The sequence below is a fragment of the Dama dama genome, chromosome 14 (genome assembly GCF_033118175.1).
Source record: "Dama dama isolate Ldn47 chromosome 14, ASM3311817v1, whole genome shotgun sequence".
NCBI classification, from domain to species: Eukaryota; Metazoa; Chordata; class Mammalia; order Artiodactyla; family Cervidae; genus Dama; species Dama dama.
The window spans coordinates 64,637,087-64,654,749 of NC_083694.1; the positions used below are offsets into that span (position 1 = coordinate 64,637,087).

At 38.1% G+C, this 17,663-nt stretch overlaps 1 protein-coding gene across 3 annotated transcripts in view; it reads right to left on the minus strand.

Moving 5' to 3' along the window:
* Nucleotides 1-17,663, minus strand: part of KCNK2 (potassium two pore domain channel subfamily K member 2) — a 121,596-nt gene that overhangs the window by 36,891 nt on the left and 67,042 nt on the right. For all 3 annotated transcript variants that reach the window (XM_061160951.1, XM_061160949.1, XM_061160952.1), the window contains exons 4-5: nucleotides 16,974-17,134; nucleotides 14,742-14,928 (exon numbers count right to left, since the gene is read on the minus strand). In XM_061160951.1, the coding sequence (XP_061016934.1) occupies nucleotides 14,742-14,928; nucleotides 16,974-17,134 (348 nt within the window). The remainder of the gene's footprint in view (nucleotides 1-14,741; nucleotides 14,929-16,973; nucleotides 17,135-17,663) is intronic.

The window sequence follows — 17,663 nt, forward strand, 5'->3', positions numbered from 1 at the left end:
GTACATGCAAACCAATCAATTCAAAGAAAACCTGGACAGAAACTAGTTCTTATTTTAAAATCATCAATACAATGGATTGATAACAAATGCCAGTGAAATATTTTGGCGGGTCTAATTTGAATAAATAGCAATTTTCAGACGATACTGCCATTCATTATTATCTGAATTTTCAAGGGAATTCCCATGTCTGTCATAAATTTAAATCCCGTGCTCTCATGAAAAAAAATTGGCAATGGAGTTCTTCTGCTTTAATCTTCGTTACGTTTCCATTTATTTGGTGCAGTAATTGCACCTATGAGAATCTGAATACATTTCAATGTATCCCAACTTCAGCACACATTAATAGGGCACTTATTAAGTTTCCAACTCCAAAACAGTTATACTTTTCACAGGAGAGGGAAGCAGTCTCTCTCTTGAGAAATTAATAATTTAACCTGAGAAAGCCTCTCATAAGACAACTGATCACAATGTGACATTATCAAAGGATGGCAAAAAAGAATTAAAAAGTACTATGACAGGACACAGAAGAAATGATTTTTACTTCTGGAAGGGCAAAGATGAGAAGACAGAAGGTGAGTCAAACAATAAGGATCAAAACAGAAAAAAATTTAGTGTGAAAACATTTGATATATCGGCAGGACTAGGATCTCCCCTGTGGTCCAGAGGTTTAGAATCCGCATTCCAATGCAGAGGACACAGGTTCGATCCCTGGTTGGGGACCTAAGATCCCACATGCCGCAGGGTCTCTAAGCCCATCAGGGAAGCGAGCCTGGCGCAGCTACTGAGCACTCAGGCTCCAGAGCTTGTGCTGGAGCAACAAGAGAAGCCTTCATGCCGCAACTCGAGGAAGCCCTTACACAGCAACAAAGACCAGGACAGAGCCCAAAGGTGCTGCTAGTATCAGCTAAAGCTACATTTGGAAGGGGGTCAAGAGAATAGACAGGTAGAAGAGAGGAATCTGGGGGCGGGGGGGGAGTTGTAAAGACTTGTTCTTAAAGCAGTGGGGAGTAGGTAAAGGTTTTTAGGCAGATTGGTGTTTGACTTACATGCGCAGAAAGACCTAGGGGCAGAGAGGGAAGGTTTGACAGGGAAGCCCAGTGAGAAACTTTGTTTTGAGCTAGTAAGGAAAGATTGAGGCAGAGTCAGACTGCGATGGAAAGAAAAGACATCTGAGGCAGAACCGTCGGGGACTGCCGACTACTTAGTTGGTGTGGTAAGTGGAAGGAAGGGCTCGAGGCCGACCGGAGACCAGAGACCCTCACTGGGTGGATGGCACCAGCAATTAAACAGGAAACACAGCAGAAGGAACAGGGACAATAAAAGGAAAAGTAATTCAAAATGGGCCATCACAATTTTGAAGTGCTTGAGGTACCAAAAGGCAAGACAACCAGCAGGATCCTTAAATACAAATCTTAACACTTAACAGGGCAGAGCTTCCCTGGTGTCTCAGACAGTGCAGAGTCTGCCTGCCACGTGGGAGACACGGGTTCGATCCCTGGGTCAGGGAAGGTCCCCTGGAGAAGGGAATGGCTACCCACTTCAGTATTATAGCCTGGAGAATCCCATGGACTGAGGGGCCTGGTGGGTAGGGTCACAAGCAGTCAGACATGACTAAGCAACTTAACACACACACAACAGGGAAGAGCAGGGAATGATTTTAGAATCAAAAGTGCAGAGACTGGGGATTAAACAGGGCTTAAACAGGGGTTGTGGACATAATTAAAAAAACTCAACCTGTATATTCAGAAGAACAGCTAGTGAACAGCCAGTATACATTAAAAATCAAATATAAAAATTTGACTATAACATACTCTCTATAACTTAGACTGTGAGTTACCCACAATGACATTTTCAAATATTAAAGGGTCAGAGTAAAAAGAGAACATTTTTCCATCAGGCAAATGATAGGAACAGATACAAGTTCAGCCTTCGTTGGGGACAAAGAATCATTTTCAAGGTTCAGTTTATAAAGTCAGTAATATTTACCTTCAAAATATTGTAAAAAATTTACCTCGCACAGCATTTTTAAAAATATCATTTCTGGGAAGGACGATAAAGGCTAAATGCATCTTGGGATGGTTAAGACTTGGCCCATGGGGGATGCAGTGCTACAAATTCACAGAAGTGACTTAAGAAATGTGTGTGGAAATCTGTTACATGATAGGCTCACTAGTGAATTCCATTTTTTAAATGTTTCCATTTCAAAGAAACCAAAATGACATTTTTTTCCCAAGTACTTTCTCTTTCAAAACCAGAAAGTCCTCATCCAAATAGTTGTGACTCACTTAACACATAAGTTCACCAAAATGTTGATTTTAGAAGTTAGTTCATGCTCAAGATGACTTTTTATAAGTTTTCTTTCTTATAAACAGGATGTCACAGTTTGAAAAGAGTAAATTAACTTAATCACTAAAAGGTCTATATTTGGGTAAAATGTTCATCCCACAAGTTTTAGTGGATTCTAAGCCGGGGGTAGTGTGGGCTGGGGGATGTTTTCTCATTCTTAATTGCCACTCTTAAGATGAAATACTGGCAGTCAAGTGATCCAGGGAAAGCTAATGTATATACAAGTATTATCTAATACTCACAAAATCTTTTCACTTTCTGATATCTAAGATTTATGAATTAATTCTCATAGTATTCGATCTATAGGATTCAAGAATCTTAACCAAATTTTAAAAATCTATAATGTCAAGATAACTTGCTGGAAAAGTTACTTTATTTTTAAATTAGGAAATTTTTTTTAAATGTCATTATAAGCATTAATTTCAGTCTAGCACATTCAAGAAATCTGTACATGGGTCTCTTGCTAGCTAGTGGGAACCGACTGCATATGCAGGGAGCTCAGCTCAGTGACCTAAATGAATGGGATGGGAGAGGGGAGGTCCAGGAGGGAGGGGATATACGTAGGCATATAGCTGATTGACGTTACCGTAGCAGGAACTAACACATTGTAATGCAACTCTATCCCCCTCTCCCCCCCACCAGAAAAACCAAAAAACCCTAGGGTAATCTCTCTGTCCTGGCATAGTCCAGGACATCTCCACTGGCCCCTACTCCCATCTCCATTCCACCACTCCATTGTTTTTTTTTTCTTTCTCGCCCAGACTCCTGAGACGTGGCCTGTGGGCTGCTACAACCCACTCGTCCCCCCTCATCTGGCACCTCAATGCCATTTTATTTGCTGCCACTGAAAATATGCACACAAGTCCTTTCCATTTTAAGAGCTTTCTGGCTAATCATTATAGGAGAGCAGACCGATGGTAATAAAAATAGCGAAGAGGGGTGGAGGTACCAAGGTTTTAGGAATCTTATAAACTTTCAAAAATAGTTAAAATAAGCCTCTTTCTGACTCTCACATGATGGCCTCTTTTAGATGGCACCATTTTTGTCTGGAATTATTCTCCTTGACACTTCAATAAGGAAATCACCAGAGCCTAATAAAGCTCATCAAGCCCAGGAAAGTTTCCGTTTCAGTCTGGCATTATTCCTGGGAGCCCATTCTCTCCTCAGATGAGCTTCCCAAACATTGTCCCACAACAATCCCTTTCTTACCTGGTTCCAGCATTAACGAAGCCCCTTCCTATCTGGTACCAAAGAGCTGTTGGTTGAGGTTCTTTTATTTTGGCCTCGTGGTCCTAGCTAACCCAGTCCCAGCTAATAAGCTCACTGAAGCTGATTTACAGAATATTCAAACTCGGATGAAGAGAGGGGAGTGAGAGCTAAGACTTACTGATGGTCTCTCTCAATGAAATCAGGCCGTATTAAAGTCCTGAGTAGGTAAGTGTTGAGGGGTGTTGTATTCGCAGTCCTCATGAAAGTGAAAGTGTTAGTTGCTCAGTTGTGTCCTACTCTTTGCACGTCTGTGGACTGTAGCCCATCAGGCTCTTCTGTCCATGGAATTCTCCAGGTAAGACTATTGGAGTGGGAAGCCATTTCCTCCTCCAGGGGAAATCTTCCAGACCCAGGGATCGAACCCAGATCTCCTTCATTGCAGGCAGATTCTTTACTGTCTGAGTCACTAGGGAAGCCCTTCCCACTCCTCCTATTACCACTGATTTAGCACAAGATTCTTAGTAAGACCAATTGGTCATTGAGCCTTAAGCCATATCTCCAGACGTCTTTATCAGTATTTCAATTGCCATCATTCTCACAGTCAGTTCAGAACTCAAGGATGCAAGATTCGTATTGGGTTCCTAAAATCCCAGGAGTAAGTATCCCCATTTTCCAACAGACAAGCCGTACTCTCAGTAGGCATAATAACAGTGGTCAGGTCACACAGCAAAGGGGACAGCAGAGCTAGAATTCACACTCCGGCTTGTTTGGCTTCATAACATGGCTCCTGTCATTGAACCAGGTTGTCTATATCACCTGTGACCTGTTACTGTCCTCCCCATCATTCCCATTCAGTTACTGTCCTTCCCATTTTCCCACCTCCTTTTTTCGTCCACACTGGATGGCAGACACTTAGCTAGGGCTGGAGATGCTACATCAAACAAGGTGCTCCTTTTTCCCTCAAGGTTCTTACCTAGAAACCAGGTGGGTCTGAGGTCAGGACTGTTTTACTAGGAGCTTCTTGTCTTATGTCCCCATTCCAAAAGTTTCCAAAAGTTGGCCGTATTCTGCTCTACAACATTTGAATGTACATGGCCCTCTCTCCATTAAATTTAATTTTCTTTCTTTGGATGATGCTGAATCACAGAATATTTACAAATAAGGATTTAAAGAATGATTTAGCCATTATGGATCCAACTCCATGCTTCTCCTCAGCTTTTCTAAAATAATATATATATTATAAAATATAGATAAAATATACAACTTTATTTTAAAGAAAATAAAGGTCATGTTTTACAAGGGTCTGTATTTTAATATAGATATCAAATACGGATTTCAGTATTTTTGGTACATTTGACTTTCTTTTTATTCATGAAAGTTGCATGGTAGTCCATTCCAGCGCTCTTGCCTGGAGACTCCCAGAGACAGAGGAGCCTGGCGAGTTATACTCCATGGGGTCACAAAGAGCTGGACATGACTGAAGTGACTTAGCATGACACACAGCCATGTTGTCTTAATATGAAGGGGCAAAAAGTTATTTTCTGCTTTAGTATATTTTCTTTTATATAGTAAAGCAATTTAACTTAATAAAGTCATTTCTTAATGCATCAAGAATTAAGAGGCTCTTTCAATAATGTTGCAAATTATGTTTTCTTTTTTACAAATGAAAATATGACTTCAGTATTAAACAACAGCTCACCCACTAAATCAAACTTTTCCTATGCTATCAAGTTAAAAAAAAACACGAGACCAAAAAAGTAACTAAATCTCTCTAGCATTTGAACCTATATTTGGGGATTTTCAATTTCAGCACTCAAGAAGTTGTCCATTTCCTGATAGGTACTTGATCTAAGACTAGGGAAACTGCCATCAGAAAAACAGCAGTCTCATGATCATAAAGAAAGAAAAATCAACACATTGTCTTACTCATCCTTTATAAGGATGGAAATCTATAGGATATAGGATGTACATAATTGTTATGTCTACAAGTTATCTTTAAGTCTACATATTCTTTTTCATTAAAGTCAGTACAATTTACTGCCTAGCTCACTAAGAATTAACTGTCAATCACTAAATGTTTTCTTTGTCATTTTTTCCCATGTGTTCTATAATTCTTCTATATATCCATTTTGAATCCTAGAAGTTAAATAACTCCTTGGTTTGCCCACAGTCCTTAACTTCTGATCTGTTTGGGTCTAAGCCCATTTAATTAATTACACACATAGCTCTCAGTTTTCTGATGAGTTGAGTTCTCTGAGAGTCACCAGCTGATTCAGGGGGTGACCAGATGTCTTGCAGAATTTTTCCATTTTAACACATAGAACTATCAAGAAGAGAAAACGGTTTCCTATTTAATTGTTACTCCTGGATTTCAAACATTATGTCCCATAGGAATAGGACCTAGTGCAATCATTACCACTAAGTGCTAAGCACAGTTATATAATATACAATACATGCTCACTAAACATCAGAATGAATGCACATATGAATGATGACTATAAGGCATCTCCCTAACAGTCACGTAAGCCCTCTCTTTTCAGTCAGAGAAATTTTTCTGAGCCATTGTGGTGGTGCTGAAGAACTGACTGTTCTTCAGTTGACCTGACTTCTGATCAGGTATTTTCCATGTCATTTGCTAAATTCCTGGCAAATCTCTGCTCAGTGATCAGCCCAATAATAGCAATTTTAATACCTGGCCTTTGAATAGTTGAAAAACATTTAGACCACATCAGAAACTGTTTTCTCAAAGTTGTCTATTAGGACAAACTGGAACAAAAAAAGCTTGTCATGGTTTTTCAATGGAGATTAATATGTTTTCATGATAAAATCATCTTCCATTAAACAAGCTCTGAGCACTTCACTAAATGCGTCATGTTTTTGGTTATAAGAGAAAGCAATGGCTTGGTTACAAAAACTGCATTTCCAATGAGTTTGAAAACATAATTCCAAGAAAACTTGATTCTTAATATGAGATAAACAAATATGTTTTGTTCCCAAGTCAAAAAATATGAAGACAAAAGATTCAATAACTTAAAATCTGTAAAGTTTTGAAAAGGTAAATGCACTGGAAGGACAGTTTTACCTGCTTTAATTTCCCAATTTTTTTTTCTATTTAGAGAAGCATATGGCATTAAGCCTAAAGCCTGATTAACCCAGTAAGTACTCAAAACTACATGTGAGACAAAAAAGTTTCATTATTCAACTAAACATCCTAAATTTCACTGATCAAATCCAAGAATATATATTTGGATGGCAAAGTAAATTTAGGCTCAGAACGAAAATGTGTTTTCACAGTATCAACTATAAGGGTTTCTTAAAATACATCTAAACTTTTGGTTAAAATTTTTGGTTTTTATTAGAAAAGTAGCTAATGTGAGGACATCGCTTTGTGAAACTATGTATTTGTATCTGGCTTTCACTCAATCATATTGCCTCTTATGAACTAACCTGGCTTACAAAAGAGTGTTGCTGAAGACTTCTGGTATGGTGGGCTACAGTTCGTGGGGTTGCAAAAGAATCACACAAGACTTTAGAGACTAAACAAGAACAAAAAGACTTCTTTGGGCAATGTCGATCAGTTCATAGAAATGCACTTCTTGGTTTCCATGACTTACTCTAGTCCTAACAGTATAAATTAAAGAGGACACTAACTTTGAAAAATAACGTTACATTATATTAAATTAGGCAATTACTTGACTTCACTCCTGAAGAATCATCAACTAATTTTTTACTGATACATAATTGACATACATTATGTTAGTTTCAGGTGTATAATACAGTGGTTCAACAAAAGAGCAAGCCTAAGTAAGTAAGCTCAATCTTTCACACATTTCTGTATAATTAATATAACTTCTTAGATTTTAATGAGATCTAACTCTCGGCCTATAAGGCAAGCATGACTTAATAATTTATCGATTCAGACTTCTCATCAAATGAAAAATAACATGACAAAAGTTAAGAAATAAAACATAGGAAACCAAGAGTAAACTGTCAAATATAATTGTTACCAATCTTCCCTGGTGGATCAGACAGTAAAGAATCTGCCTGCAATGCAGGAAACTTGGGTTCTATCCCTGGGTCGGGAAGATTCCGTGGAAGGAAATGGAAACCCACTCCAGTATTCTTGCCTGGAGAATTCCAAGGACAGAGGAATCTGCCACAGAGTCAGACATGACTGAGTAAGTAACACTTAACTTACCTCTACAAATTTGACTACAAATTATTATAGACATTGTTAAAATCAAGTAAAGAAAGCTGAGTACAGAAGAACTGATGCTTTTGAACTGTGGTGTTGGAAAACATTCTTGAAAGTCCCTTGGACTGCAAGGAGATCCAACCAGTCCATCCTAAGGGAGATCAGTCCTGGGTGTTCATTGGAAGGACTGATGTTGAAGCTGAAACTCCAATGCTTTGGCCACCTGATGCGAAGAGTTGACTCATTGGAAAAGACCCTGATGCTGGGAGGGATTGGGGGCAGGAGGAGAAGGGGACGACAGAGTATGAGATGGCTGGATGGCATCACTGACTCAATGGACATGGGTTTGGGTGGACTCTGGGAGTTGGTGATGGACAGGGAGGCCTGGCGTGCTGCGGTTCATGGGGTCGCAAGGAGTCAGACACGGCTGAGCGACTGAACTGAACTGAAAATCAAGTAAATGATACTTTGCTAAATAGTGTACTTTCTCTTCTTATCTTTTAGGAAGAGTTGCTCTGTGAATTACAGTTGGCAATAGAGGGTCTGTTTATTCATATGTATAATAAAAGTGCTGCAATGGACCTGTGGCTCCCAGGTCTTTTTAGCTCTAGAATATTGAGCATTAGTAAAAGAACAAAATAGGCCATCAGGAAGGAGTAAACACAAATTACTAAGACAACCAACCAGCCAGTATGGAAGAATTATACTCTTCCATAAACATAAATGTAAGACTGAAAATTGCTGGGGGAGTTCTTCCTGCAAAAAAAACTATTAAATGTTGAATTCTTATGTTCAGTCACATACCCAGAGAAAGCTGAACTCTGAAATATACTAGTCTTTACTAGTAGTTGCTAAATGCCTCTGATACAGTATAGTCAACAGTGAAAAGGATCAGTGGGTGCAAATGTAAATTTACATTTATTTATGAATTAGAAATAATTATGCTCTAATAGATTACATCATGAACATCATGATACACAAAAATGAAAAGTAAGCAGCCATAAAAAGGAAAGAACTTGTGCCATTTGCAGAGATGCAGACAGACGTGGATGTTAATATGAAATTATGTTGAATCTGGGAAAATGGTGCAGATGATCTTATTAGCAAAGAAGAAATAGAAACACTGATGTAGAGAACAAATACATGGATACAAAGTGGGGAGAGGAGGGGGTGGGGTGAGCTGGGAGATTGGGATTGACATATACACACTCATATAAAACAGGCAACTAATGAGAACCGACTGCATAGTACGGGGAATTCTACTACGCGCTGTGGTGTCCTAATTGGGAAGGAAATCCACGGAAGCAGGGATACATGTATATGTGTGGCTGATTCACTCCGCTGTACGGGAGAAACCACCACACACTGTAAAGTGGCTATATCTTTGTAGAGCATTAGTCGCTTAGTCGTGTCCAACTCTTTGCCACCCCATAGACTGTAGCCTGCCAGGCTCCTCTGTCCATGCAATCCTCCAGGCAAGGATACTGACATGGGTAGCCATTCCCTTCATCAGGGCATCTTCCTGACCCAGGGATCAAACCCAGTCTCCTGCACTGCAGGCAGATTTTTTTTTTTACCATCTGAGAAATCAAAGGTAGCTATATTACAAATTAAAAAACAAACAAACAAAAAAAGAATGATAGGACCATAGCAACATAATAGATCTAAAGCCAAAAAATAAAATAAAAAGTAAAAAATGACATATAAAAATACATAGCAACAGGGGTTGACCTGTTTTCTTCCCATGGCAAAAGGTCTAGCTGCATGGATTTTTGTGCTCACTCCCTGAGGATGAGCACTCAGCCTCAGAGTTGTCTGAACTACCACATCACATCATCTCTTGTTGCTTTTGAGATGCTCCTAATACTTATAGCAATGTTACAACCTGTATCCTAAACATTTAGATATCACATTCCAAAATTTACTCCTTTTGCTTTAATAACACCATGGTTTGAAGTGTATGTTTTTAAATTTGTCTTCAAAGAAGTTCAATACAAAAATATAATTGAATTCTAATCCCATTTGGAGTAGCATTTGCAGACTTGAGAAAGGCATCAGACAGCGGGTGTCTATTAAGAGAAGTACATCTCTGTTTTCTTTGGAGATTTACAGTCTAATAGAAAGATGAGAAGGTTCCAGTTTGAGCAATGCTGCTTGCTTTTTCCTGGCAAACATAAAAAAATTAAGTGAGAATCCTATCTGTAGAGACATCTAATAGCAAGAGGGAAGGCTCTAAAAAGTAAACAACTGATGTTTCCCAGATGGGGTCATCACTTTAACTTAGAGGCTAATTTTACTTGTCACAAGGTACCCAGAAGGAAAGACTATTTTTATGCATTCTACTTAACTATAGCAGTTATTTTCCAAGATCCTTTAAAAAACTCACAATTATTTTTTTTCCCAAAGACTCTCACAAAGGGCACACATTTCCTAGGCAGCTTTTGCCACATCTTTCCCCCTTGTCCACCATTTCAATCCAAAAATGCTCCCTGGGCACAGAGATCTAGGATGTAAAGACTACAGGACTAGGAATAGGGTTCTACAGTTTCACAAAGACCAAAATAGGTACAGAATACGTAAATTAAGGAGACAGAGATCAGTCAACAAGAGTAGTGTCCACTCTGCTTCTCTAATTTTCTCAGCGTTTGTCACTTTGAACACATTAAATTCCTTTGCAAGTTGTTTGCAAAGTGTATTTCTACCATTTTTCACTATATTAAAATAACGGGTTCAAAGCAGTATAATAAAATAAAACCTTAGTAATAATAACAATGTTTATTAAACTGTATCTGCTGCTGCTGCTGCTAAGTCGCTTCAGTCGTGTCCGACTCTGTGCGACCCCATAGCCGGCAGCCCACTGGCTCCCCCGTCCCTGGGATTCTCCAGGCAAGAACACTGGAGTGGGTTGCCATTACCTTCTCCAATGTGTGAAAGTGAAAAGCGAAGTGAAGTCGTTCAGTCGTGCCTGACTCTCAGCGACCCCATGGACTGCAGCTTTAATGCCATGCAAATATTCTGTTCCCCTGTTCCCCTCCAACACTGTGGCCATGATTCTGTATTCAGGATTCCCACTAATACACAAGATGTTTTCAGACAGCTGAGAGCAGCTACTAATAGACTAACACAATCCAGCCAGTTTCAGAGTGTTGGTATCCTAAGGGAAATTAAAAACTAACTTTTTTCATCTTCTACAAAACCATAAAGTAAAAATATTTGTTTGTTTTCTTCTAAGCTGGTTTATACTTTGGTCACAAATATAACACTATTTTAGGATTCCACCCACATTTTTATTTATAAGTTTTGTTTTTTTTAGAGAGTCTCAGACTCTGACATTCACACTGGACTGACACATATTTAAAATAACATGTGCACCATATTATATCATTGAAACTTGCTAAGATAAAAGAACTTAAAAGTTCCCACTAAACAAACAAATAAATAAATGAGACGTGCATGCTTAGTTGCTTAGTTGTGATGGACTCTTTGCAATCCTTAGCACTATGGCCCACCAGCCTCCTCTATCCATGGGATTCTCCAGGCAAGGATACTGGAGTGGGTTGCCATTTCCTTCTCCAGGGGATCTTCATGATCCAGGGATCGAACCTGCATCTCCTGTGTCTCCTACCTTGAGGCAGATTCTTTACTGCCTGAGGCAGATTCTGCTGACCCACTGGGGAAGCCTAGAGTGAGGTGAGGAATGTATTAATCAATTGGATTCTTTCACAATGTATAATATATGTATATGAAAACACCACGATGTGCACTTTAAATATCTTACATTTTATCTGTCAATTGCACCTCAATAAAGCTGAAAAATAAATACATTAATAAACATAACTATGCATTACCTTAAAACACTAAAAATTAAATAGGATATAATTACATGTGCAATACAAGGCTGTTGGCTTGAAAATGGAAGACTTGTCACCTAATACCTATATATTCCACAGTTACTATAAGACCTCTGGTTAATTATATTACACATAATTTAATTATAATTAAAATAATTGCTAATTATATTTACAAAAAGGTACAATAGGCTGGGCTTCCCAGGTTGCACTAGTGGTAAAGAATCTGCCTGCCAAAACAGGAGACGCAAGAGATGCGGGTTTGATCCCTGGGTGAAGAAGATGCCCTGCAGGAGGGCATGGCAACCCTCTCCAGTATTCTTGCCTGGAGAACCCCATGGACAGAGGAGCCTGGCGGGCTACAGGCTATTGGGTCTCAAAGAGCTGGACACAACTGAAATGACAGCACACACGCACAATAGCCTCAGATTAACACAGCTTAACATTATACACAACATTATACACAACAAGTATAATGTTATTTTTAAATTGGGGTACAGTTGCTTTACAATGCTGTATTAGTTTATGCTATACGATGAAGTGAACCAGCTATATACATACACACACACACACATCTCCCCTCCCTCTTGGATCTCCCTCCTACCCCCTCCCCATCCCATCCCATCCCACCCATCTAGGTCAGCAGAGAGCACAGAGCTGAGCCCCCTCGCTATCTAGCAGCTTCCCACGAGCTATCTACTTTGCACATGGCACTGCACATATGTCAATTCCAATCTCCACACCACCATGTGTCCACACACCCATTCCCTATGTTCGCATCTCTTTTCTCGCCTTGCGAATAGGTTCATCTCCACCATTTTTCTATATTCCACATATATGCATTAATATACGATATTTGTTTTGCTCTTTCTGACTCACTTCACTCTGCATGACATCCCTATGTCTCACTTTCTGCTACATTAAAGCTCTTTCCACTTCTACTTAAGCAAACTATATCTGTGACGTTAATGAAAGGTAGAAAAATGGTTATTTTAGGACAAAAGCTTGTTGTCCAACATAGACCTACAAATGTCTGAGAGTCTTCTCTCTGCATTTTGCTAATCAGAATACAAAAAGATCTCCATCCTTTCCCATCCAGCACAGAGATGTGAATGTACTGTTTTTGACCAAAAGCAAATCTTTGCTTGTAAAAACATCCCTGTCTTCAAAGATATTATACATTCCCCAGAAAGTAGGGTTTTGCCAAGTTAAACTGTAATTAACAAATAATAAAAACAGATGCCTTCTCTGAAATTTTTATAAAGCTACACAACATATTTTCTTTTCAGATAATATTTAAGTAAGAAGTTTGAGTCAAAAAAGAAGAGTAAACAACTCGAAAGTATAAAACCCTCCTAAAATTAAATTAGGCTACTTAGTCTATTCTGGGACGTTTACTAGCACATTCCCACTATAATGATTATGAGCATGTTTTTCTAACACTTCAAACTTATTTTTTTAAAGAAAAATTTAGATTTTTTAGGAGCTGGTCAAAATGATGCATGACAGAGAATTACTACATTACTTTTACCACTATTACTATAATTTATTTAACACTAGAGTTAGAACAATAATGTGTGTGTGTGTGCTAGTCATGTCTGACTCTTTGTGACTCCATGGACCATAGCCTGCCAGGCTCCTCTGTCCATGGTATTCTCCAGGCAAGGATAGTGGAGTGGGTTGCCATTTCCTCCTCCAGGGGATCTTCCCAACCCAGGGATCAAACCCATGTCTCCCAAGTCTCCTCCACTGGCAGGTAGATTCTTCACCGCTGAGTCAGTGGGGCAGTCCCTGAACAGTAACAATAATGAGAAAATATAATAGGAAAAGAGAAACGAAATGATATAAGATCTAAGAGATAAAACAATAAAGCAAACAGCAACAGAAATAACATACATAGAAAAAGGAAACATGTCTTAAAATCATGAATTTTAAAATATGGATAAATTGCTAAAAAGATTAAAAACACTGATGTTAGAACTGAAAATTACAGGAGATAAATATCTCAGAGAAAAGAAGGTTTTAAGTAACTCAGCACATCTTCCAAAGCTTGAGGTGTTTCTAAAACTAAAATATGAGAGTGCCATTACCAAGATGGTAACTAGCTTGTTCCTGGCTTCGCTCCCTGCTCACAAGAAGAAAAACTAGCAACTATTCAAGGACAAGACACCACTGAGAGAATCCTAGGACATGGGAGTGGGGCTGAAGCACCCTGGGACCCCAGACACCAAGGCAGACTGCATTAGAAGGATGGATGTTAGCTGGACTGACTGTGGTGATCACGTCATTGCATGATCTATGTAAATCAAACCATCCTGCTGTTACCCAGTGATGTATGTCAGTTATTTCTCAAGAAAACTGGGAGGAAAAACTAAGATATGGAAAGGCCTAGTAAAAAAGAGCAAAGATAATTTAAACTTGAATTCTTGTACCACTAAAAAAATAAATAAGAGGCAGATAAGTGGTTTCTGAAATTAGAGTGGTACTATAACACTCTGAACAGACAGTAATTTAAATTTCTTTTATAGAATGAAAAATAAATATTCAACGGTACCCTTCTGCTGACCTTCACTGTCATGGAATGATCTCTTTTTTTAATTTTTTTGGCTCTGTCACTGTTATGGATGAAACTGTGTTTTCCAAAAATACATGCTGAAGTCCGGACCCTGGCACTTTGAAACATGAGTTTATTTGGAAATAAGGCCCTTGGCAGATACAATTAGTTATGATGAATTCATACTGGAGTAGAGTGGGCTTTTAATCCGATGTGTCTTTATAAGAAGAGGGAAATTCAGTCACAGCAACTGGGACACAGGGAGAACATGATACGATGATGAAAGCAGAGATGAAGTGATGCAGCTACCACCTGAGGACCAGCAGGGACTGATGCTCTCCGCCTCCAGAAGCTGGGAGAAGCAAGGGAGGATTCTACCAGTCTCAGAGGGACCCTGCCCCTACTGGCACGCTGATTTTGAACTTCTATGACAAAATGAATTTCTTTTGTTTAAAGGCACCCAGTTTGTGGTACTTTCTTATGACAGCCCTGGGAAATGAAGAGAGTCACTGTGTTGTCTGTAAATCCAAGAGAAAAAGTTTAACTAAAGGAGAAGGGTTAGGAGAGCAGTGTATCTCCAAAAACTTACCTGCGACGTAGTCACCAAAGCCAATGGTGGTTAAGGTGATAACCACAAAATAAATGGCATCCAGGGCACTCCAGCCTTCTATGTGCTTGAATATGATTGCAGGCAGAGCGACGAAGAGCACACAGCCAAACAGAATAAAGATGATTGTTGAGATGATTCGTATCTTGGTTTGACTAACATTCCACTTCTAGGGATGAGAGAGGGAGACAGAGGGGGCGGGGGGAGAGAGATACTAAGAGAGAGAAATTGACTGATATCGATTATTGATGTACCTGCAAAGTTAACCTATATATACTGTTTAAATTATTTTTTATTGAAGTATAGTTGCTTTACAACGTTATGTTCATTTCTACTGTAGAACAAAGTGAATCAGCTATACACACACACACACACACACACATCACTTCTTTTTTAGATTTCCTTCCCATTTAGGTCACCACAGAGCTCTGAGGAGAGCTCCCAGAGCGATACAGTAGGTTCTCATTGGTTATCTATTTTATGCATATAACCTATACACACTGTTATCAGCAAATTAGCAAATGAGAATGGCATTTTATTCTTTTATAATTAATTTTCAATTGTTTTTACTTAAATATATTAGGCATAATATGAATAACTGAAAACAACCAATGCTAATAATGATGCTACTTTACTTTTATATAGCTTTGCAACAGGTAAAATACTTTCTAAAGTACATAACATTTGCTCAGAGAACAAAATTTCAGATTTACATCATTCTTTGTTTACCTGAACTACTTTTGAAATGTTTCTATTCTACAAGCAAACAACTGATTTCGGGCCAAAGACAACCTAGAAATATATGAAAACTGAGAAAACTGAAGCATAAATATCCACTGTTGATAATTGATAAAATCATTAACTTCATGGAAACTTTTCCCCTCTCCTACCACATTTTCCTATCATTGTTCAATTGACTAAAGCAAAATACTAGCAGACTTAAAGTCCACAGTTGATTCGCATGTGAACTAGACAAGCCGTTTCACTATTCTACGACCTTAAGCTATACAACTAAATATACAAGACATGACATGTAGACAACGATAAGTCTTCAGCACCTCTAAGCCAGAGCTGCCCTCAGAGAACCCACACTGTTTCACCTCTGAACTTAATATGAAACGTGTGCATGCGTGCATGCCTGCTAGGTCGCTTTAGTCGTGTCTGACTCTTTGCAACCCTATGGCCTGTAGCCCGCCAGGCTGCTCTGTCCCTGGCACTCTCCAGGCAAGAATACTGGGGTGGGTTACTTGCCCTCCTGCAGGGGATCTTCCCAAACCAGGGATCGAACCCATATCCCCTGTGGTTCCTACATTGCAGGCACTATCTTTAAACTGCTGAGCCACCAGGGAAGTCCCCATATGAAATATATCTAATGTTAAAATGCGAATTATAATTTCAATTGAAAATCTAACACTCAGTGGTCTTATTTCATCAATAGTTAAATACTTGAACTTTTTGTGAAAAGATAAAACATTATCAAATAAAAAATAAAACATAATATTAGTGACAGAAGTAACAAATCATCTATAATCTCACTCTCTAACAGAATTATTTTCTTCATTCATAACTTTCAAGAATAAAAGCTTATCACCATGGTATTATTACTATTTTTTACTTAAAATTCTAAGAGCATTTTCATTTATTTTTTCTACTGAATAGCATATGCCCATGAGCATCTTCATTATATTATTTTTGGTCCTACTAAATTACATACCGTAGTTAAATTTCTATCAGCAACATTATTAAAATAAGTTATAAGATCCCTTTTATCATGTTAGCTGTATATTATTCAATCCTTCAGCAAAGGATTAAGGTTTACTAGCTATGTTAAGATTTCACTTAGAATATCTCTAAATCTCAGAGTAATGCCTCATCATTAGTACTATTATTCATATAAATGGCAAAATGGAGATTTAAGGGTAAAATAACTAGCTTAAGTGAATATAGCTAGGATACAATACATCTGGAATTTGATCCCAGGACTGTCAGATTTCTACTTCTGTATATTTTGCTTTTTCTCATTCATTAATATATTCATTCAGAGAAGTATAAAAACAACTATACAGTGAATTGTTTGCAAAAAGAAGTTCATGTAAATTGTTATAGAAAACCCAATAACTTACATCTAACTATATGTGAGGTGAACAGAAAAGTTATAATATTTTTGAAAAATGAGACAATTAACATATGCAGTTAAATGGCTATCATACTCACAATAAATGTATCTTCCACTTTTGCGATTCCTTTTCCAAATATGGTCCCTAGTTGATCTCCAACTCCAGCCAACAGAAAGCCAAAGAGGGGAATTCCCAGTAAGGCATAGATGATACAGAATATTTTCCCCCCTTCTGTGCGTGGTGAGATGTTTCCAAATCCTAAAAATACAAAGAAGAATAAGAGTTCAGTTGTTTAGAAATGAGTAATAGTTTAAAACATATGACCTCAAACTTGATTCAGAAATTTCCAAATATTATAAGATATCAATCCTAGATTTCAACTAATTAAGAATCCCTTTATACCACATAAGCTTTTAATGTAAAATCTTCTTAAAAACAAGCACTCCAACAATCTCCAAAGTATAGCTAATGTTCCAATAAAACTAGATGATGAAAACTGAGGGAGTAACACACACAATAAAGTCAATGTTTTCATTCAATTTACTTCTACCTCCCTATGCTGCTAATGCAGTTGACTACAAAGCTTTTGTTGCCATTTATTAAGTGTGTATTGCCTTAAGAGTATTCAAATATGCTTAAATTATTAAACATTTAATAACAACTTAAAATTTTTTTTTCATTCAAGTACCTACCAAAAAGCAGTAAATGAAAACTTAAAACTATCAAACCCGTGAATTACAAATTGGCATTTGCCATCTATATTTACAAGGATTAAATCATGTGCAGC